The sequence below is a fragment of the Phalacrocorax carbo genome, chromosome 2 (genome assembly GCF_963921805.1).
Source record: "Phalacrocorax carbo chromosome 2, bPhaCar2.1, whole genome shotgun sequence".
In the NCBI taxonomy this organism is placed as follows: Eukaryota; Metazoa; Chordata; class Aves; order Suliformes; family Phalacrocoracidae; genus Phalacrocorax; species Phalacrocorax carbo.
In genome coordinates, this window is record NC_087514.1 from 113,326,722 (window position 1) to 113,350,733 (window position 24,012).

The 24,012-nt window shown below is 41.0% G+C and overlaps 1 protein-coding gene across 1 annotated transcript in view; it reads left to right on the forward strand.

The window, feature by feature from the left end:
• The window catches only part of ITPRID1 (ITPR interacting domain containing 1), a 74,872-nt gene that overhangs the window by 24,630 nt on the left and 26,230 nt on the right, over positions 1–24,012 (forward strand). Inside the window, exons 2-6 of the mRNA XM_064441802.1 lie at positions 12,945–12,996; positions 13,787–13,873; positions 14,452–14,654; positions 20,894–21,486; positions 23,661–23,715. Of these exons, the coding sequence (XP_064297872.1) occupies positions 12,945–12,996; positions 13,787–13,873; positions 14,452–14,654; positions 20,894–21,486; positions 23,661–23,715 (990 nt within the window). The remainder of the gene's footprint in view (positions 1–12,944; positions 12,997–13,786; positions 13,874–14,451; positions 14,655–20,893; positions 21,487–23,660; positions 23,716–24,012) is intronic.

The window sequence follows — 24,012 nt, forward strand, 5'->3', positions numbered from 1 at the left end:
CTACACTTTCCTGTTGCTGCTCTAGGGTGCATCTGGAAGAGGACTAAGAGCAGCCCGTGGGCAACGTGTCCCTGCTGTGCACCACTGCAAGGGGAGACTGAGGACTGGGAAGCCCTGGAGAGCTGTTGCAGGTATTTGCTCCCATTTCAAGTCCCACCCTCCTCCCTCTCCCTTCTTGACCTGCTTCGTGGGCTGGTGCAGAGAGGGAGGAGGAAAAAGTAGGTGCAGAGCTTTGTTTCATTGCCGGGCACTCTGAAAGGTTAGGAGAAGAATGAAGCACGTGTATATAAAGTCCAGTGGTGCTTACACAGTCAACACAAGCCTGGGGCAGATTTCTGTGTTTAATACTTGCCCCCTTCCCTGCCCCTCTCCCCAGCAGCTTGTTCACTAAAGGACCTGGCAGATGCTGTCCCATCGGTATTTAACTTAGTATTAGGGTTACTGGAAACGCCTGAAATAATCCTCAGGGTACATGTAGACCTTGGTCTGGTGATGTTGCTGTGTGCCTCTAAAACTGGTCTCAAGGGCACATATTACTGTGCTGCTACGGGGTCTGAGCGGGAGTTCAAGGGGCATGATGAGGTGGGACAGCAGAGCAAGGAAGTAACTTAACCCTTTTGCAAAGCTCCCTATTCTTTGCTCACAGTGTTTGCTCAGGGACACAGTGGTAATGGGCTTGACCTCCCCATGAGCACAGTGTTAGAAAATGCATTCAGGGCTAGGTGTGGCACCAGCTGCTTGCTTTAGAAGAAAGGGAAAAGGCAAACACATCTGGGGGTGATGCTTCTCTCACTCGCAGACACAAGGAAGAAACAAAGCCACTGATGTGAGTGGTGTATATTGGTGCAAAGGTACTATTTTGTGGACCGTTTAGTGGGCAATGGAAAGGTTGGTGGTCCTAATTATCCCCCCCTACCCAAGGAGAACAGTGGTGTAGGGACAGAGAGAGATCTGGGAGATCTTCCTTAACAAAGGAAAGCTACTTAGATGGTGTTGGTGCCCTGTCACCAGCTGTGGGCCACTGTCCTGAAATGGGGAGCCAAGAAAAGTATCCTGGAATGATGTAGCTGCCCTGGCCCCATCAGGGATGGGCCTGGTCCAGTGCTAAGGGAGGAAACAATGTTTTTGCCAAACATCTATCTACTCTTCGGGTTAATCCGTGCCTAAGATCCCTGGGAAAGAAAACTCTTAATTCATGGATGTGGGCTATTTGGATCCAGTTCTTTTTTCACTGAAACTGATGGCAATTTGGCCGTTTCTATCCATAGAAGCAGGGCCATACCATTTGTATTCCATGTCAGTTGAAATAAAAATGATGTGTGACTATATATCTGGCAGAGCTTAAAGCAATAGAAAAGAATATCTGACAGCCTAGCAATCTAATAGACAAACAACCATTTGCAATTTGTTTTAGGGAAACAAGACAATTTCCCTCTTTGCTATTAACTGTGCTGTGCTGGTTCCCACTAGGTCTGCTTAGGGGACTGTTCATCTTGCTCATTTAACTGGATTTTGTATAAAATTAAGGTACTTTATATAGTACTTCTGCAGAATGAAGAGGATACTTAGCTAGATAAAAACTGTTGCATAAAAGCCCAGCAATCATAAGACTTGGCCGCTTCCTATTCCATTCCAGTGTTTGTGGAAACCACTTACTCCAGATTACCAACACACTGATTGCCGGGGGGGGGGGGAAAGCTGGAAAGCTAAATGATCACCACACCTATACAGTAGCTATTTCACACTAGGTAGGGCAAGAAATGCTATTTGTTCTGCAGACGTGCATGATTCTGCCTCTTCTTTCTTCATCTGAAATGCAACATCCCTTACACTTGTTCTCTTGGTACCAAGCGCAGACCCAAAGCTGGTGGTTTTTACTTGTGATCAGTCACAAGGAAGAACCTGGGACGCTCTGTGGCCAGAATATCAACTTGGGTGTCCTTCACTGCTCCTGGTTGTTTGCAATGCAAATGGGAGGCTTTGTCTCACATAGTGCCATATCCATGGTAACCAAATGAAGACAAGTTTGCATTACTTCCTTAGTAAAGTGTAATCCTTCCCCTGGTGTATGTGCCAAAGAGGCATACGGAGTTAAAGGCACAGCAATATATTTCTTGGAAATGGAAGCAACCAAAGCGACTTCTGGCTTTTTATTTCTCCCCCCACCCCCCACCCCACCCCCCACCCCCCGTTTCAGTTATTGTTTCCCTCACTCCTCCACCCTCTCTTTCCCATCCTGTCTTTTGCTGACATTCCCATTGTTAAAAACTAGATTAGTCCCGATTTCTGCTTTCCCTTTGCCCAGAGGCTAAGCAAACAATCATCCCACCAAACTGTCAACTTAAACACCACATTGTTGGCAAACGGCCTTTCCTTGCCCTTCCTAGTATCTTTGAAAAAAAAAAAATTCGTGGGGGTGGAAAGCCAAGAATACCAGTTCTTGTCCTCCAGTATTTCAGACTTTGGATCTGTTGCAAAGCAGAGGCACAGATGCACCAGTCTGCAATAATTCCATCATATTAACAGCTGGATCAAGCCATACAGGTTGGAGCTTATAAATTTTTTTCATTGTAGTCATTAAAAGTTTTATAAAGACTTTTTATTCCTCTACTTATCTGTAAGATATAATGCGAGAAATAATAATTATTTTTTTATTTCTGGTTTTAATTCCAGTTAAGAGTTTAATTCCTGATTCAAAGAGCTTTGATTTTTTCACAGCTTCATAGACTGTCTCAGTTGACTAGCCAGGGGATGTTTTTTAGCAAAGAGACCAGGCTCAAACTGAGTGTCCTCAAAATTATTGCTGCTGTTACTGTTTTCACTGTTGTTTTGTCTCCTTGCTTGTGACAACCTGTGCACTGAATTTATCCACTTTCCCTTATGTATCTGGGAGGCTTAAAATACAACTCTTCCTCTTCAGCACAGTCTTATGCTGTTTCAAATGGAAACATCTTTAGCTACTGTTATTTAGCATTATCTGTTATGTTTCTTCTCAATTAAGACTGAGCTCACACTGTGATTAAAATGCAGCATGATGATACCATCAGCTTCCAATTCAGTTATTCACAGTAAGCAACACTGATTGTCTCAACCATCTCTAGGACTTCTACTTCAAAAAGAGCAGAACAACTTGATATTGTGGCCTCTGAGCAGCAATTTTGCCAAAGGCTTCAGACAGACAGAAACCTACCCAAATTTATATTTACCAACATATAAGAAGGCCTGAAGTATAATTACAAGCTTTTACTACCTGGTACACTTCCAGAAAAGCTTCGTTCCCTGGAGCCTCTTCACTTGTGAGTTTTCACATGGATGTTCCAGGGGTGTTTTGAATATCCAACCAAGTGTGTTTCATTTCTTTCAATGCAAATGGCAGGCATGCTGAAGAGAAAAAATAAATTAGTATCTTCCTACCGTAGCTAAGATTTCAGTGTGTTTAACCACTTGCAGGTTGATGGACAGGGAAAGGGGACCTCAACTTCATTTAGCTGCCCAAAGTCAGGGACTAAAGTTGGAGACTGAAAAGGTTTTTGTCATCTCCTTTTGCTTCTAGTAAGACAGAGAGCAAGAGTCCTCAGTCTTCAAGCAGTGGTTTGTCCCAGAAAATGGCAACTGAAAAGAGTGAATACTACAGACCAAAAATTACGGTTGTTCCTGCTTGAGGGCACTGTGCTAGCAGCATCTTTCTTCCTGTTTACTGGAACAGAAATGGGTAGATAGATACCATCATCTTTCTCCTTGATGGAGCTGCCATAAAAAGCATAGCTAAGCCAAAATGCTAAACACAACTGTGTCACATAAATGACTCCACGATAATAGTAGGAAGGATCTTCTTTATGTTTTCCTTGCATTCTTTTCTTTTTTTAATGGTTATCCGAATGCAGTGATTGATTCAGAAACCATATATGTATGAGTTCATACAGTTGATAATAGAAAAACTCCTCATCCTAGTTATGGGATCTGAAAAAAGCATTTTTTTTCTTCATTCTGTATTGCAAAAGTATACTTAGTGTTCTGCTGTTATGCTGAAACATCCCGGTCACCGTAAATATACTCAAATACTTTTCTGTATGGAAATAGAATACCTTGGGAATTTTATGTCCTTCTTAAGGTATCTGAGATTTGCTGATACCTCCTAATCCATATCTGTATATCTACAAGTTTAGTTGCATGTTTCTCAATATTAAAATTAACCATGTGCTGTCTGTTCAGGTGTTGGTGCACCTGGATATGGAGATGTTTGCATTCATAAATGACTAAAGGAAGTGGATAAATATTAACCAAGTGTGATTGAGTAATCACTTGGCAAATGGAAGGGGATGAGTAATATTAACAGCTCTATCCAGTAGGTATCACACAGTGTGAAGAATATGGTGTGAAGCTGAAGAAGTTCAAGATCCTGCTTCGGTGAAACAAACACACTTTACTGTAGTTGGTGGCAAGGAGAATGGTTCTGTTAAATGCTGGCAACCGATGTGAGACAAATCTGTCTGGGAACCTGCCATAAACTGTTTATATGTTTTTCAATTTTTAGAAACTTTTCATTTCTTCCATTCTGTAGTAGAAATCTGGTATAAATTTCTTGCTGATGCAGAGTCCTCAATTTCTACCTTGAAACCTCCTTGGAGGGGAGGAGGAGAGGGGGGAAATAAAAAAAAAAAAAAAAAAAAAAAAAGGATTTCCAAGATGTTCTCAGTGTGTTATCAAATGAACAAAACACAGAACATGGAAACCAGCCAGTCATTCATTCCATCAACAGATTTGCAGAGCTAAATTTGCTACTGGAGAGCAGTTAGAAATTAAAACACACAGATGATGAGTGGTGCTGGCACCCAAACTGTGATCAAGAGGACACTCTTGTCTGAAAAGATGTACCCTATCAGATTAATCATTATGTGTTAATTAATTTGAAATCAAAAGGATGTCTTCTGCTGTATATGTGCAGGAAATTAATGGTGATAGCACTAATTAAATGTAATGGAAGTTACCTCTGTACTTCCCACATCTGGGGCCAAACTCTCTATTGCCCTTCATGTTGTGTCATTTACAGTTCAATCCCATTGTAACATCTTACCCTCATTGTGCCCCGCTGTAAATGGCTGTGCAAGTCATCAGGCAATGGAGAATCAGGCTGGTGGACTACTTAGCTGGGAAATGAGCTAATTTCAGCTAGGCTTGCTCTAAACTTTGACTTGTAACCCTCCTCTGCTGTGAGTCATCCTGTCATGAAAAAATGGTCCTTCTGCCTCACTCTCCCCACTTTACTCCCCCAAAACACTACTGTCCTTTCTTTGACCTCCTTCTGCTGCGCAGGCATTACCCCTGGCAACTTCTCTGACAGATGTGAGGCTCCATTTCCCTGCAGTTTTTTTCTTTGACCAAAGGCAGCGAAAGATATTTTTTCACCGTTTTGGTGTAACTGCAATGCTCTAACTGGAATGAAGGATTTTTTGAGAGACCACACTAAGTAGATGAGACTCTAGGCTCCCTCTGCTAAAGAAAGGACTTGGAAACACAGTTCATGCTGTATATGCCATCCTCTGCACAAAGGAGATTGCTAGTCCATTCTCTCAGTCTTTTACTTATGGCATTTTATTAGTCTCAAGGTTTCCTAAAAGGTAATAATAGCAAGGAAATCAGTTGGTACACCAACCCAATGACAAATGACTAACGAAAACTAAGTGATTTCAAAGCATGTCAAGTATCCTGGTTTATTTGTCCCAAGAACATTTACAAAAGCGGCAGGAAAGAAATTTTTTCCACCCCAATCATTGGTAGGTGGCTTTGTAAAGTCTTTGTCTCTGGTGTCATGTCTGCGTTGTTGTATGTGACTATGGCAGACCTACACATTGTTCCTTTGGGTTTCAAGCCAGGAGAGTCATAAAACTAATTCTCGTAGCTGCATTTCACCTTGGTGGATAGTCTTTTTGCTCAGGAAGTGGTGGCAGTGTCCCAGGCAATGAAGATCAAGTCTTTCAGCAAAGCTAAGTGGAGATGACTTTTCAGGGGCTGCTAAGCTGTGCTTCCTTGAACCAATGCTCTCAGGATCAGACAAAAAGCCTCCCAATTTCACTAAATAAAACAGCATTTAATAGGTGTTCCCTTTCAACACCATGTGCACTGATACCGAACCACTTAAAAGCTGCTCTTCTGGGGCTTAATCTATTTTAATCTCTGAATGTCTTTGACACAGCCTGGTTTCTATCTCTCATCTTATGTACCCTTTTCTCCCCAGGCCTTCTCACCATCTCAGGAACAACCCCACCTTGATGTGACTAATAATTGCATTGATGGCTGCGAGAACATTGCCTTGCTGGTTTGCTGAAGCAGTTTTCACAGTCTGAGGGGTAGCAGCTGGACAGCTATGTCAGTGGCATCATACCAAGCTCACTTTTGGTTGCAAATGCATCTGAATGTGTGGGAAAAGGTTAATTTCTGAAAGATATGGGAATGGATAGAGAACAAGATGCCACAGCACTAGTCATTGCAGATGATTTTAAAATATCTGTTATGACGGTACTGAAAAGAAGAAAAAGAGCATGTTATTACACTGACCAGGGTACAAGGTGCTGCTGGTCAAAAATCTTTACAGTTCAAATGGATGACATTGAAAAGAGGTGGTATTGTTATATTTGCATTGAGCACAGGAAACTGAGGGACAAAAGTAAGAAGATACTTGCCCATGCAAGAAGAAACCTGTGTTTCCAGAGTACCAGCCCAGGGAGTCAGCCTCAAAAAATAGTATCCACTATATGATCAACAATAGAACTCCCTATTGACTGATAGGCTCTAAAACCACTGCTGATGCTTTATGATGAGTAAGGGTGAAGGATATTTTTAGTTTTCAGACTTTCTTTGTGAGATGGCATCAGATCCAGGCCAATGGATCAGCCATAGCTTTGAGATGGACAAGGGAGGGATTCTGTTGTGCAGCCGAGCATGATGGACTCACCTAGATGAAGACTCTCCTCTGTTAAAAGTGGTTGACTCCCCTTTTTCCTATGCCACTGCTTCATTAGACTGGAAAAAGGGATTCTGCAGATTCTCAGCATCCCATGGTGACTAAGGACAATATCGGGGCAGGGTTCTGTACTAGTGTGCTTGTGCTGGTGACAAGCATTCCCGCTTTGCTCTTAGTCATTAACACCACCTTCATTTTTATTGTCAATCTTTTCTTCTTGCCCACAAAGGTGCTGGTGGAATCTGTGCACCTGTTAGTATTTCCTATTGAAATGTTAAATGTGCACACATCTATTGTTTCCCCAGGACAGTTTGTAAGTACCAGATACTTACATTGATACTCAGTGTAACACTTGCAGTTGCAGTTTGCCTCCTTTCTCTTCGTTGGATGGAGAAAAATCACCATGTGTTGCAAAATCTGATCTTGTTTTCATCAAAACTTCACCTTTGTTCTACTGTTCTCACTTCTGCCTGTGTGAATGTGCCACTTGTCAGGCAGGGTTTGTCACCTAACACCTGGGATCATCTCACTACCCCTTTCAGAGCTCTGTGCTTAGACCAAGGCTAGGCTGTTTCTTCCGTCGGTGGAGAAACGGATCTCCACACAGCTCCTTGTCTCTTCCTCCTAATGTAGGTGAACTGCCATGGAGGTGCATTACTCTTTGTATTGACCATAAAGGGAACCTAAAAGACTGGTTTGGAGAAAACGTGCTGCCTTACTAAGAGATCTTAATCTTCAGTGCACCAGTAATGAGCTTTCAGGGTTACAGCTAGGCAGAGATTGACAGTCTTAAAATGACTCTGTTACTCTGTAGTTTAACAAAAACCAGTAACCTTGCAAATCCACATACACTGTATTCTACACATCAAAATTAGATCTCTAAAGACTTGAGCGTAAAGAATTCTGATTGCTGCAGTCTTTCCATGTCTTTTCATGTGTTAATGAGAGCTGCATCATTGAATCCAAGGGCGATAATGCACCAAATCATGTCCCACTTTGTCCTGTGTCCAACTGAGACATGTTGCAGATCAGCATTTCCCTGCCCTCTCTGTCACAGAGAGCAAGGCTGCTCCTTAAACTGATGGTCTCAGTGGCTTCAGTTGAACCTGCAGGGAAAGAAGCCTGCCTGTAACATTTTTCAGCAATGAATTGAATACTTCTGAGACATCTTTGCCTACCTTTGGGTTGAAAAACTGAATGGAAAGGCAAGAGAGCTGGGATCTGTTCCTGGCTCTGCTGGAGGCTTCCTGCATCTTTGCTAAACAGGAGAAGATAAACCTCCCTCCACACAAGAGTGGACTGTCTTCCCCATTTCAAGCTATTCAGGAACCGTGTGCCAAGGTGCATTCACGCAGAATAAGAAAAGCTAGTTTTCTATTTTCATTAGGACTGCTAGATACCTTAAAAATATGGATCACTGGCAGATAATAGAGACAATTTAATAATTCAGGATTTTATTTTGTTTTCCAGATTTGGTTAAAAAGAAATATTTTTCTTTTTAGAAAAGAAAAGAAAATGAAAAAAAAAAAAAAGTGGTAGACCCTTCTCCTAGTATTTCTCATGCATTCCATGATTCACCAGAAATGGAGGCATACTATAAGGTAGTTAATTCTTACAAAAGGATCTGGCAATACTTTACCTAAGAGCTCTACTTTTATTTTTAGAAGACTTTATAGAAGAAAATATTCATCACTGGTTGAATTCTTGTGTTTTGTAAGTTTGGGTTGCATTATTACTTAATTATTTGTTGCCTGATTTCTCCAGTAGAAAGTATAATGTCTGCAACATTGGAGTTTATGGTAGGAAAATTGTGACCCATGAAAATTCAGAACAAAATATTCTGCTTTGACTGTTTCAACTAAAGAATGGACTTTTATTTTGTTGAACTACATCAAAATACCCTTTCACAACCATTTAGTCCGAAATGACCTATCTTGCTTATGACTAAGTGCCTCATAAGAAATGTATCTCAGTGCTCTGTTCATTTCCAAGGTATTATTTGAAGGACAGCATTTCCCATCATGTGTCTGGATAGCTTTCTGATCAAGCTATCTGCTACATCATGGGAAACTCACAAAGCTGTGTTCCCCAAGGGAAATGAAGCCTGCTGCACAAACATGTTTTATGGCACAAACTGTGGTTACACATACCTACAACTCTGTGAGGCAATGTGCTACTATAGGGAAATATAGATTAACCTTGAACTTCAACTTGAATTTATGTTGTTCACCAAAATTCTGATTTTTTTAACTTTTTGTCTTTGTTCACGATAAAAATAAAGACTTGTATTTCCCATGAACTTTTCAATATGACTTAATACATTCACTGCTTAAGAAATGCAGCAACCAAAGTGTATTTGTTTAGAAGCAGGGTTGTGCCAGAGAAGAAAAAAGAAGGACACAGCCTTAGGAACGATCTTTGTAAGTATGGTGAGGAGCAAAAAAATAGCAGTAATCTTATGTAACAGTTGTGGCAGTGTTTTCCAGTAGCAGGATAAGGCCAAGGTAGCTAAACACATGCATTGCAGGGCTGGTTACTATTACTGATGTCATTAATAATTACTATGTCACCATGCAGACATGGATCAGCTGAGAGCTGCCTTTTATGTGATACACTGAAAAGGCTTTTCCTTCCATTCTTCTCACTCCTGCCCCAGACAAGATGACTTAATTAGATTCTTAGTAAAATTTAAGTTCAGAAGGGACAGGCTTTGCTCATGCACAGTGCTAAAATTTTGTGGTTCTTGCCTTATGCATAAACTCAAGATTTGAATCTCAACACTTAACACTGGGGAAAGTAGGTGATGTTCACAGGCAGAAAAGATGATGAGCCTATGGTTCTGGTTTTCTACCAGCCATCCCCACTCAGCTCATCCCTGCCCTGAGTGCCCTGTGCTGTGCTTGCCCATTGGACTGCCTCCCTGACCTTGTTTCTTCTCAGGAAATTCTTGGGGGGGATTTAATTTCTTTGGGTTTTTTAATGGTTTTTCTCTTACAGCCTCTCTACAAGTAGGGATAAGCTGCAAGGCCAAGAGCAGGCAGGTAAGACAGAATATCTTTTGTAATTTCTAATAAGGACTGTTAACTATAAAATACCAAGCACCACAGACCTTGGTGGGGGCTATTGGGAAAATGTGATATTCATGGATAAGCTATATGTTTTTTCCTCCATTAGGAGTTGTAATGAGGAGATTCTCTTATGACATCATCAACAGAAAAGTCTTAGGCTCACCTTTTCCACTGGCATGATTTGATTTTCTTCTACTGAAGGAGTAGAGGTTTCTAGGATGGGTTTGCACAGTAGTCTGGAAGTTAGGGTACAAGTGTTTCAGGTGACTGAAATTCTGCCTGACCTGAATGCAGAACTTCTCATTTGTTCTCACTTACTTTCCTGACCTCCAGAATGTAGAGAATTCAGAGACTATTATTTATTTTAGGAAAGGAGCCAGAAGCCCAAATCACCTCACAGCTCCTCATATAATCGGGAAAATGTCCACATATTTAGTGCTTTTGGAAGCCCAAAATATTATTTGTTAGTGATTCCATATCTATGCTTTTTGTTTATTGGGTTCACAAGTAGAAGATGCAGTTCAACAATATGTGATTTAACCTTGTCTCCTGCTAATCAGAGATTACCAAGGCTAAAATGCCTCATCTTCCCTCCAGTATCAGAGGCCACATTTTGCTTAGCAAAATATATTATTCATAAGCAAAGATATACTTAGATGTGCAGTAAACAGAGCACCGATTAGCACCACAGTTGGTTTACAAATTATTTTGTTTGTTTGTTTGTTTGTTTTCATAAGGTTTTCTGACAGATTTCTAAAGGGCATTATTTCCCCCAAAGTATCTTCCAGTTTGGTAATGAGATTCAGTGTTTCTTGTGTCAGGAACAAAATACTTACACAGATCAGGAAATATAAATACCGTACCCTCCCCATTACTATTTCTGTGACCTCTTAAATACGGAGAAAACAAACTCTAATATTTCAAAATGTCAAGCGCTCTAATGAGGAACTTCTCATGAGAGTCTTCTCATTAGAGAAAGAAGTGGAGACTCTAATCATGAGTGAAATGGCCTGTGTTGCACTACTTGGAGGTGAAAAGTTTGTCCAAGTCACAAAGTGGACATGGGCTCCTGAGCCATTTACCACCTCTTAACAAGTTGGATGGCTTAGCCTTGGTAGCAGTATCATAGAATCCTAGAATCGTTAAGGTTGGAAAAGACCCTTAAGATCATCGAGTCCAACCACTAACCTATCACTGCCGAGTCCGCCGCTAAACCATATCCTCAAGCACCACATCTACCCTTCTTTTAAATACCTCCAGGGATGGAGACTCAGCCACTTCCCTGGGCAGCCTGTTCCAATGCTTGAAATGGATGTTGACGTGTTCTTGACCCACAGCAATACAGGACAATTCAACTTACTTTAGCCTACAACAAAAGACCCTGTGTTTGTCCAGTTTGAGAGTACAGCCACATCAGCTACTACCTCTTACCCAACTTGTAGTATCCTATCAAGTTCTGCCCATTTGATTTTTTTTGGTGACCTGCTACTTCCTACACCACCTACAAACACCAGGTTTCTCATCATTAAATTATTTACTTAACACCCTGGCCAGTGTTTCACAGCGTTACGTTTTTAACTTGGCAGCACTTGTGTTCATTCAGTCCCAACAATATGAGATATTGAGGAAATCAAAGCAGCAGCCAGTTTTGGTATAATGTTCTGTTACAGAGAGGAGTGCCTACGTGCTGCTAGGGAAAAATTGTATTAAGTCTCACTTTCAGATCTTATTTTTTACATTCACAAGCATTTTTATAGTGAATCTACAGCTTCTGTTGGCACGTGAGTAGGAAATGGTATACAACAAGTAGCAGATTCTTATTCAAATTATGCTCAGTTTGCTGCTAGAAAGTCTGGTTTATGTTACCACAGCAAATTACAGGATGTCAGTAACCTTTATATTCTCAATTTGGATGGATAACCTTGCTCTGAGTAAGCCAGAATGAACTTGTATTGGAATTTATGAGCGGAAGAATAATCCAGTAGAGAATGTGAAAGGATGTTTTCTCCTTCTTTATTGACATAATTTTGTTAAATAGAAAAGAAAACATTCAAAATTAGAAAAAAAAATATTCATCTTGTGGAATGCAGAAGGATATCGACTGTTGCTCCTAGGCAAATGCTACCCCACCTTTCAGAGGATCAACATGTGTGTTATTTCAGTGTTAGGAGGGAAAGTGACAACTACAGGCACTGCATATTTGCATCTGATTTATTCCCATTTCATCATCATGAAATGTCGAAATATGCACCTTACAGCTGATAGGTATAGCACCCTTGGAGTCCAATAAACCATGTTATCAGTTTTTGGACAAATACTTTCTCCTCCAGAAACACTTGCAAGTGCCCTGCAGCTGTGTCACTCCCCTCAAACACATTTAGAGCATGATGCAAACCCCAGAGAAATCAATATTCACTAATAGGCACAAGCTTTCAGTGAATTACTCTTTAAAAACTATTATACGCAAAAAAGTTGTACCAGTATGTGCTCAAATGAGAATTCAAAATAATATCCTTTAATTGTATTTTTTACTAAAAAATCAAGGATTAAAAGTTATTTTCACCATATTTGCTCGATGTATATCTTAAATGGCTCTGCAGCAAATAGTAGAACCCATTTCATAGTGCTTACTTTTAGATAGCATAGGCTTAGAGTGTACTGCTACTGGTTTATGAAATGTAAAGGCACCTGTTTTCCCTTTCTTATTGACGTGTGCTGCATTTACCTGCAACTAACATACGCTGTAAGTTCAGCGTCCCACAATGTTATTGTTCCGCAACCTTGCCACTCAGGCTAAGATGTTTCCTCATATAATGCAATCGGTCTTTGGGGTTTTTCTCTAGATTGGCACATTTCTGTTTTGAGGGGGGGAAAGGGTAAGAAAATGAATTATTTTTATTACTTCTTGTTTGCAGTTTCCTTGTCAGTGCCAGAAATGGTACAAATGACTATGCAAAGCTACAGGAGGTAGGTGTCATACACCGTAGAGATCTGTTATAAATTATTATTTCTTCCTTTTCTGACAAAACGAGGAATTTTAGTTTATTTTTGATGTTTTGGGGTTTTTTCTCTCAAACTGGTAACAACAGTGTTAGTCCAAAAATCTACATATCCCTCTAGGTCCTGTCTAAGATGTGAGCTGGTAGATAACATGCAATGATAAAAAAAAAAGATCAATGCAATGCTTCCACTGTATATAAACATTTCCTGCTGATCTTGGTAGGTAAAGTTAAGTTACCTATTGAGAAAGACTACCATGCTGCAGGATATTCCTTTTGTGGCGAGCAGGCTCTGAAAAGCAGTTACTTCTCTGCAGATTAGGAGATACAAACACAACGAGAAGCAAAGCACAGAATTGTTCTCAGGTGCCACTCCTGCTGCTGAAACTCATTGTGCCTTGTCTCTACAAAACTTTGTCAAGAGCAATTATATCTCTTGAAGTAGGTGGCTAGAGAAACCGTGCTCCCTAAAGGTTCCCCAAAGATTCTCCATCTGTCAAAAGTGAGCCATTCTGCCACCTTTATAATTAGCATTTACTGGTACCTCACACCTACGTTCTCACACCTACTGTAACATACTGTTCTTGAGAATAAGCGTATTGCCACACTCTCATGCCAACTCTTCTTCTAAGGCATTGCTATTATGTATCATTATAAACCAAGACAAAATGCAAATGTTTACTCTAGGAGGAAATTATAATGACATCCCAGAGGAGCACATGAGTAAACACATTTCATTGTTGCTTTTTTCCAAGCAGGTCCCTGCAAGAGTTTTCAGAAAGTCCGGTTATGTCAAGATGCAAGAGCCTTAGCTCTTCCCATTCGCTCACTGGTGTACCCCAGAGGTTAGTTATTTCCAGGTATTTCCAGCTGGGATTACAAGGTATTAGCCCATCTAGGGATCAACAAATGCGAGTATAATTTTGAGTATGCGGTCAGGGTCTTAATTTGTAAAAGGCATGTTCTCACTTATTTTAATAAGATCAAAATAAACCTCTTAATAACAGGTGTCTGCTCTCAAATGCATTTGTACCAGAAAAAATCAAAACCTACCTGAAACCACAATGGGTTTTGAATCCACTGGAAGGTAAACGACTGTGAGGTCTTACGGCAGCTGCAGCATGCCTTCTCTGTATTGTGTCTAGAGAGAAGTGAGTCTGCAGAGCTGTGAACCTTTTATTAATGTTCTTCTTGCTAACCTATCTAGATCCAATGCCACCAAATTCCTCTGGGTAGAGGAACATGTATTAATCTCCTAGCAATGGGACTGAAAATTACTACTTTCACTTAAGTAGTAGTCTCCATAAGATGGGAGAGGAAGGGAAGAGAATTATTTAATAAAAACAAGACCATATGATAGCTAATGCAAAAGAAAAGTGGTACCAAGACAGTGGTGTAAATAATCCCAATGTTTTCACCACAGCATCACTGAATGGCTGGTATTGTGGGAAAAGGATCCAGTGGAGATTCTGCTTGATTTGGGGTTTGGTACAGAAGAACCTGATGTCTGCACTAAGATCCCTCCTCGGTTCCTCAGTGGTGCTTCTGTAGCAAAAGGGATCAATATCCGAGTCTTTTTGGAAGCTCAGAAGCAGCGACTGGACATTGAGAGGCCAAATCTCTATGGTAAGGAGAGACTTTTGGCAAAAGGAGAAGTTTCAGCCATAAATAACATGGGGACTGAGGGGGTAGGGAAGAAGAGGCTTATGAAAGAAACTGATGAAAAAGGGACATGTATTCAGGAGACATCAAAGATCCTCATATACTGCTTTGTGGCAATGATACCTCCTAATGTGACTGCTGACAGCTCTCCTCAGCTGTGGCCTCTGATTTAGGTACTGAAGCTACCAGCTTGTAGTATTTTAAAACATAACTGCCGATCCCCTGTAAGACCTGCCCCACCACCAGAGATTGTTGTCAGTGTCGCAGGGGCTGCAGAACTGAACATGGGTTCACTGCCTCAGCCGCTTCCCCAGCAGCACATTAGTATGTACTCGCCATCAATGGTGGTGTAAGCCAATACAGTGGATTTTTAATTCAGCTAGGCCAGTTATGGGCTTGCATTCCCTTTTCTCCTTGGTGGAATCAGGACCCCTCTCACAGGGAAATGTGCAGAGCAGATGACAAAATCTTAACTTCCCATGACTAGAGCTGCCAGGGCTTATGCATCAGACCCACAAATCCCTAACTAGAACCTAACAGTTTTGTGGTTCAAATATGCCCTAAGATGTAGATGAGGATCATATTATAAGTACAATAAAATTGCAACACTTAAAGGACACAGTCTTGATTTTTATTCATTTAGAAGGTTTAGTTCTCATTTTGTGTATTTTGCAGTAGAGAAATGAATACAAGGTCCTCACCCTAAAGATATATCTGCATTAAAATAGCATTGTTAATTCGCTGGTGTATAACCCATCTGAAAAGTCCAATTTTGACATCATTTCCCCTCATGTCTGCTGCACAGGATAGCCAGATGGCTCTTGAAATCTTCTGTTTACTTAAGATGCTCAGTGAAGCAGAATCTCTCACATAGCCCATGCATTCCTGTTTAGAATTACACCAAGGAAGCAGTATGGATGGAATAAGAATTGAAACAGAAATGTCAGAGCATTGTGGAAAATGTGTTTTTCTCCCTCCCTCTCTCTCTCCCTTCCTCCCTCCCTCTCTCTCTTTATAACAAGCCCCGTGCACACATTTCAATATTTACAGCAAACTGACACATCAAACAGGTTTCTCAGCTCTCACTTTCTCTCTCTGTAACTCCTCTGAGAGAGAGGGAGAGAGGGATCAGAGATAATCAGTATGAGTGGATGGTGGATGGAGACCTCAGGGAAGAAGGTAGAGAACTAGAAGGGAATGAGAGCAGAGAAAGAGCCTCTGAGGGAAGGAGGTTGCACAGTGAAGGCAGGCAGCGGTAAGCCAAGGTGTGAATTTAATGACTCCTGCAGTCATCCTCAATGGGAGCACTTTTAGTACATGTTAATGGCTTATCTGTATGGGGGAGTTGCTGTGAAGTAAGATAAGATTTGGATTTCTCTTTCGGTGGGTGTGATGTCCATCAAAACAGATTATCTTGCTTTTGACAGTTTGGGAGGGGGTTTTCACACCATCTGCTTAGGCCTCCTAAGTATGTGCCTGGGCTGGGAATATTTAATCGAGAGAGGTGGGATTCATCCTTCAGAGATACTTACCTCTTCTCTTTTCACTGACTACGTGTTTCCATATATGTGGTGATTAACCTCAGCCTGGTTCACTGCACCAGATTATAGGCATTTAGTTGAAGCACCATCTCAGGGAGCTTAATCACTGTAGAGTCTTTCCATCTCCATAGCAAGTGGAGAGAGTCAGGCAACTCCTGTGGGTGATCATCCAGCCACCACTTAAAACATCTCTCAGAAGCCAATCTGTCTCAGTGACCATGTAGGTAATCTTGCACAAGTACCTTCCTGGTGTTCCAGGAGAGGACATACAGCTAAAAAGGGATGTAACAGGTTTAGCATACAAACGCCTGAAGAATAACCTCAATTGCATTTGTTCACAAACTGCTTTTTTCCAATCTTGCCAACTTTAGGTCATCTAATGATTTTGCAGTGAGGTATAGCAAGAAGGAGGAGTGGCAAATTCTGGTTCATTAGATTTTAAAATGGACTGCATCTCTACAGTGGGACCTAATCTGTCCGCCTTCAGTACTAATACTGCACCTACATTTTCAGGAACCTAATGAGCCAGCTCTTCTAAAGCAGCAGCCAACACACCCTGTAATGGCAATGAGGACAAGAGGTGCTTTTGAAGGCCTCCAGAAGACGACCCAGAAAAAGACCCTTCTCTGTAAATGAAGTAGAAGGTTCAGGTCCAGAGGTGTTCCACAGCATTTACTGCTCCGTGAAAAATTTAGGGAACACCAGACTCCTTACTGTCTGAGGACTATTTCACCAGGGCATTGAAATGAAAGTGCCAAAATGAGGCAGATCATGTGCCACCTCTAGAGATTTCAAGACAGTATTGAACCACTGTTCCCAGAGATGTGCTGGATGAATTCAGTTATTGTCACCCTGTTTGGTTTATTATCACTGAACCATTTCAATGCAAATACAGTCTGAATCCCTCTCATTTGTCTCTAGCCATGGAAAAGGAAGAATTGTTTAATTCTGAGTTAGTGAATGCCTGAGAGGTTATCTCATTGTCAGTTTACTTTCTCCTATTCTCTGAATCAGCAGAGAAAGTTAATTGATTTAGTACAACATGTGTTACTCTGACAAACTGAGAGATAAGGAGAAAGATTATAGGTACAATATGGCAGACAAGAAACCTAGAGGAAATAAGAGGGAGAGGGAGGTGAAAGAGGCCAAGGATTTCCATAGCAGAGTGATCTCTCTCCACTTTCATATTTCATTCATTTCCTAGTGCAGTCCTTTCCTTTTTCTGTCTGGCTCTTCTCTGCTTGTGAAGAATATAGATTTCTAGGCTTCCTTCACTGCTGATTAGACCTTTTAAAATACTTGCGGATTGTTATAGCGTTATTTATTAATTGTCCCCTCCCTTAGTGCTGTTTCCCTAGCATTATCTGACAGTGCTTTCAAAAGGTTCAGTTCACAAAGATAAAGGTGTATTTTCAAAAATATTGGTCACCCTTTCAGTTTCTCGGCCAGATGCAAAAGAACAGCTTATCCCCATTATTTGCCAGTGATGAAAATTTTACTGACCTCACTAGGAGTGATATTTGACTTTCTAACTGAAGAAATAAAGTCACTTGACAATCAGAAGTTATCTTAAGTGAAAAGTACTTATATTTCTGAATATGTTGATCCCCAAATTCTTTGAAAACTGCAAGTTTGTGAACACCTTAGTTCAGAAATATTGAAGTGTTTCAATCTGACACTTCATAATAAAAACAACCCACCACATTTCAGTATCACCTTTCCTTACTGCCATATCTAAATCTGCTTGGGGTTTGGTGTCTTGTTTCTGTGGATGATATATGTCAGCCAGTAAATCTACCTCTGGAAGAGAAATGAAATGTAAATTGCTAAATGCATTCTCTGAAGTACAGCTTTGATTCAAGCAAAGGCAGTATTGCCAAGACTGAAGTTGAAACAATCTAAAAAAATGAAAATATTTTCATATACAACAAAGCAGGCAATGTTTAAATTTCATTTTTCTTTTCCTGAGAAAAACTGAGCAATTTCAGATCACAGAATCACAGGTTGGAAGGGACCTCACGGATGATCTAGTCCAACCTTTCTAGGAAGAGCACAGTCTAGGCAAGATGGCCCTCTTGTGTCCAATCAGAATCTTCCCAAGACCAACTTGTGTCCATTCCCCCTTGTCCTCTCATGTGACTCCTTGTGAAAAGGGAGTCTCCATCTTCTTTGTAGCTACCCCTTAAGTACCGGTACATGGTGATGAGATCCCCTCTGAGCCTCCTTTTCTCAAGGCTGAACAAACCCAGTTCTCCCAGCCTATCCCCGTATGGCAGGCTTCCCAGTCCTGTGATCATCTTGGTGGCCCTTCTCTGGACCCCTTCCAGCCTGTCCACATCCTTTTTGTATAGAGGGGACCAGAACTGCACACAGTACTCCAGGTGTGGCCTGACAAGCGCTGAGTAGAGAGGGATAATGACTTCTTGATCTCTGCTGGCGATGCCCTTTTTGATGCAACCCAGCATCCTGTTGGCCTTCTGGGGCGCAGCAGCACAATGTTCGCTCATGTTGAGATTCCTGCCCACCAGGACCCCCAGCTCCCTTTCCACAGAGCTGCTCTCCAGCCAGGTGGAGCCCAGTCTGTGCTGCACTCCCAGATTATGTTTTCTCAATGAATTTTTTTTCCCCCAAAATTTTACCATTTGCTGTGGAGGAAAAGGTGTTGATTGAAAATTTCTTGCTGGCTCTGGAAATGCGTTCTTTCTTTCCACTGTGGGCCTACTGAAGACTGTCCAAATCTGTCATGTAGATAATTATGTCAGCCCATGTAATACCAGATTTAAGGAAGGAGGAACAAAACTGTGAGCTTCCCCTCCTAAATTATAAAATGGTTGATCATAAAGTCATTAGAAGCCCTATAAAAGATACAGATTCTGTTGAAGATTCATTGATCTTGTTTACAGCAAGGCCATTTGCCATTTCAGCTGAAGTTGCTAATGAAAATGAATCAACATTTATGTCCTTTAATTTCATCTGTGCTACAGTTTGAGACTATTTTGCAGCAGGCTGCAGGGACTAAAGAGATCTTGTCAACCTCTTGTCTATTTGAGGTGCAATCCTTAGGGACCACACCTAGAAATTTAAGGGATTGCTAGCCTGGAGAGAAATAGTCCATGAAGCAAGGCTGTCCCTGACATAATTTCTTCATGATCAGTGTATTACATTGCACGTGAGTGAGAGGAATTTTTTTGTTGTTCATTTATAATTCTCTTCTTTGATTTGTTCTTTAGGTGTCCCAAGCTCTTTGAAATAATCACAAAAGCTAAGTGGTTTGTAAAAACTATTTCAAAGTGCAGCAAGTTTGGTTCTGGTTCAAATCAAAAGAAGGACTGGACTGCTGTGCTACTTTCAGTCAAAGGAGATTAGCATTTGGCATTTTTGTGACCTGATGTAGTGGAGGCCAGATGAAATACTGAGGATAAAATGTGCTTTACATGGAGAACATGTGGTAGCACAATGGACGTACAAAACCAAAAATTATTTACTCTGACACCCCAAACTTATGTAAATGGGAACTATACAACACTGTATAATGTTTGTACTGATAGATCAGATAACTCCTTTAAACAACATCAGGTGAAATCTTTGACCACATCTTAAAAAGTGGCAGCAACGATAACGTATTCCCCCAGTGTTAAAAGTCAGGCAATGTCTGGGCAAAGAAAAAAAAAAGGAGTATTCTTGAGATACAGTAACTATCAGGAGTTATATGTCACAGTATTGGTCCCCAATGCAAAGGACCAACTCAGATCCATGTTAAATATCCCCTTGTCTAATTGTCAGTGAAACAGCATTACCAATAGCCTGCATGCAGACTGCATGCAGTAAATTTGGCTGCTCTCTAAGAGAAATGGCAGCCAAGAAAGTTAGCATTTTGCCATCTACTGTCCTCAATGAGTCTCTCAAGGAAGGAGGAGCCCTGGTGACATATTAATTGCCTCAGGATAGGTACAGACAAAACATGCAAGCAAATGTGTTGTGTTTCTTTGTGTAAATAACTTCATAGTGTTGTAGTGATGGAAATCTCCAGGATCCCTTAGAGAATGCATTATTTGCTTCTTTTCAGATGTTATGCCATGGAAAAATGACCCAGAAATTACAGGAGGTTAGTAAAATGAAAAAAATCTGGGAACCTTTCTACGACATCAGCTATGAGTTTCTGGGGGATAAGTGGTTTGCTTTGTGCTGCTATGAAAATGAGAACATAGCTTCTGTGGTCAATTTTTTTTCAGTTAATGGCTATATGCATTTTGCAGTTATCCTGGACAGCTGCCAGCTGTAAACATTTGAGATCAGATTTTAATAACTTTATTCACATGAATTTTAATAAGTCCTCAAAAATGGCATCCAAGTCTGGCCCAGCCAACCGGAGAATTTCAGGCTGGATTCTGTAACCTTTATTCACACAGAGCAGTATGCAGCTGCACTTGACCCAATGAATTCAACATTGTGTAAGTGTTTGTCTAATATAAAGAACTATGCAATGACGTCTGTATGTAGCCTGAATGGATACTCTGGAAGCAAATGGAAAAATTTAGCCACTTTTGAATGAGGTACTTAGTATGTTTCTTGGCAATGACAAGTTTGAATATTCATTGTACCTAATTATTTCAAATTATATTTTTTAATAACCATGTTGCCTTCCATTCTGCCAAACTTAAGAACGTTTTCAACAGCTCGAAGTACTTGACCGTGTAACCAGTGCCCTCTCGTCTTTGCTGACTGACGTCAACACCCAACAGACCAAAGCACAGGACGCCGGCGGTGATAAGACAGCTCTCCTGGATGCTACAAAGAGCAGACCTGTGGTCACACGAGTGAAGCGGAGGAGAATAGGTCACCTCCTGAAAAGGGCTTCTCAGCAAGCAACACTGCTGAAACAGGGCTCGCTGGCACCTGGCGAAGCCAACTTGCCCAGCAGAAAAGAGCAGCCCTGTTCTTGTGCAGATATTGCTGAGAGGGGAACAGTCCAGGTGGGCTTTTCTGCACATGTTACATTGGGCTGTCCGACCCAGGAGCAAACTCCCAGAGACGAAGGTGCCTTGGTACATCCCACATCCCTGGGTCCACTGACCCCATTTGGGAAAGCCTCAGCTTCGTTGCACTTAGTTGCAAAACAGCCCCACCTTTCTCCTGCATGGCAGGTGCCTGCCGAAGACAGGCCAAGAAAGGAGCCACCTTTTCTTGTGGCCCACACACTCAAAAAAGTGATCAACCTAAACTGCCAGCTGCCAGACTCATTTGAAATCAAAGAGGTGAGGTGGATTTTTGTGTATTGTGCTAGCAGTGTATCTCCACCCATATTTATGGTATAAGTTTGGATTCTGTTTTTCAAGGTGGAAACTAGAGTAAATTCTTTCAACAAACACCATGCAACAGCTTTATGGGGAAAACATTGATATTTACACTACTCATTGGCGTTTTGATTGTTTAAAGTTGTCTTTGTGTTAGGATACTGCCAAAAAAGTTGGCACTGAAGTTACTGAGGTAGGATTCATTCAACCAGTATGATAGTGTAACATGCCAATGTGTTTTATGCAGTGCTAGGTTGTTATTTTTTTATAGAAGGAAGTTGCAGGAACACTAATACATATGGTAAAGGATATTTTTACAGATCCAGTCATTAAACAGGGTTGGGGGTTTTTTTCCTATCTTTTTTTAACCCCCCCCAAGCTCGTTTTCTGGTGTGCTCTTTCAGAAAGTTGCATCACAAAATTAGCCTTGGTTTTATAGCATTTTTTGAAATATTTTATCGCTCTGTAAGCCAGGCATCCAAAAACCAGAATAACTCAGAACAGCAGCTTGTTCTTATATCCAGTCTGTGAAGTCCATGATACTCAGCTCTCTGTATGTTTTAGCAACAGTAGATTGTCAGTGGGGGTTCAACATGAAGGAGCAGAGCCCAGGACACTTTCCAGTCCCTTCCTTACATCTAGAGTTGTTTTGTGAGCAGCAGTTTTTTTGGCTGTACTGCTGCAGAAAAAGGTCTGTGGGAGGACACTCTCCTATCATACAGACTCCACTGGGGTGCTGACAGGAATACTCTTCCCTTTCCAGCCATCCTTCAAGAATGAGGAAAAGGAAGGAGTAAAAAAATTAGGCTCTACTGTAAGAATCAAAGAAAGGAGGAGAAATGGGACAGTTGGCACCCCCCTGAAAACATAGTGACCATGGGAGGGAGGGAGGGAGGAGCAAGCAGCGAGGAGCTGGAAAAGGTGGGAGTCTTAAAAAAGTTTTCCATTTTTTAAAGCACTGGAAAAGGTCAGGTTAAGGTGCTGGCATTCTTACTGAGGAAAGCATATTTATCTTTTCAAGTCCTTTCAAAGGTGTATTTTTCTGCAAAAGGTTTGGTGCAGCCTTCGTGTCAGCAGAGCTGACTCAAGAATCAGAGCACGGGCCTGATATCAGCCTCAGTGGGGAAGAGGGTGTCTTTCAGAGATCTCCAGCACAGCGAATTTATAGTTCCAAAACAGCCCATATGTCTTTGTAAAGCACTTAGCATGCTGGACTTGCAGCTCTGTGACTAGCAGCTCACACAAAAGTGAGGACATTGACAGAGCAGTAAATGTAGATGATCATAAACTCCCCAGTTTGATGTCTAAGACAATTTAGTGAATGCTGTATGCTCAAATTAGACAGGATATATATTGTTTAACTTCTGAGTATTCTCTACCACATCATTAAATTAAGGCTGTAAGAACCATGTACTGCAACCATCAGGCCACCTAAATTGTTAGTTTGGCAGTGGCCAGCAGCAGATGTATAGCGAACAGAATGACAGGCACATATAGAGCGATCCTTCTCTTGTTTTCTTCTAGCATTTGACAATGAGGGGCTTAGAGATCTCTTGAGCTAAAGACTCAATGGAGGGCAGACCCAACACACATGTTCAAGTGTTACTTTTACCTAATAGAACCCCTTTTCTATTAATTAAGGGTTTTTTTCTGAAGGAGTTTATGCAGCACCATGACATGCTGTTCCCCTTGATAATATGAAAAAGTCAAATGGGTCTTCATTCCTGGAGGAAAAAAAAATCTGACCTTATATACACTCTTTGGCAAGAATTTGCCTCCATATGGTTACATTTCCTTGGGTTTCTTCTACTAAGTCATATTTTTTTTTTCCAGGGACATTTCTCTGAGGCTGTTCAAACAAGATTGTTAGTTTATTTACATGTTGGGAAACTTTATGTATTGATTACTTTGAGCAAGGTTTGGTAAGGTTCTGAAACTGGAGCCTGGTTTATGACAAGGACAAATACTTTAAAGAGGAGACAACCAAAAAGGAATCATCTGAAAGATTTTATATTTTCACTTTGAAATGTTAGGAATTTTTTTGGTTTTACTCCTATTCCCCCCTCATTATTAGGTGTACACTCATAATCATTACCATCAATACAAATTTTTCCTTCTCGTCCTTTTCTTTTCAGATTCAGAGTTTTGAGGACGAAACTCAATGTCAAAATGCTCCTGACACCACTTCAGGTGAGTGTTAAGAAACAAATAATTTGGCCAGTTTTGTTTTTAAAATACTGTTCCCATGTATCTACTTCTGAAGCTTATCCTAGCAATCCATTTTTCCTCTCTGCTTCCATCACCTCTGGCATTTGGATGCATTATTCTAGACATAGCAGTCTAGGTGATATAACTTGATAAATCATAGGGCTGTAAAACGTACTGAGCTCATCAGGGAGACACAATGAGTGCACATGCAAAGGGCATCTCATATGCACAGCTTTGAGAGTGTGGGGTCCCTGCCTGATTCTTTAAGCAGACCTCTCT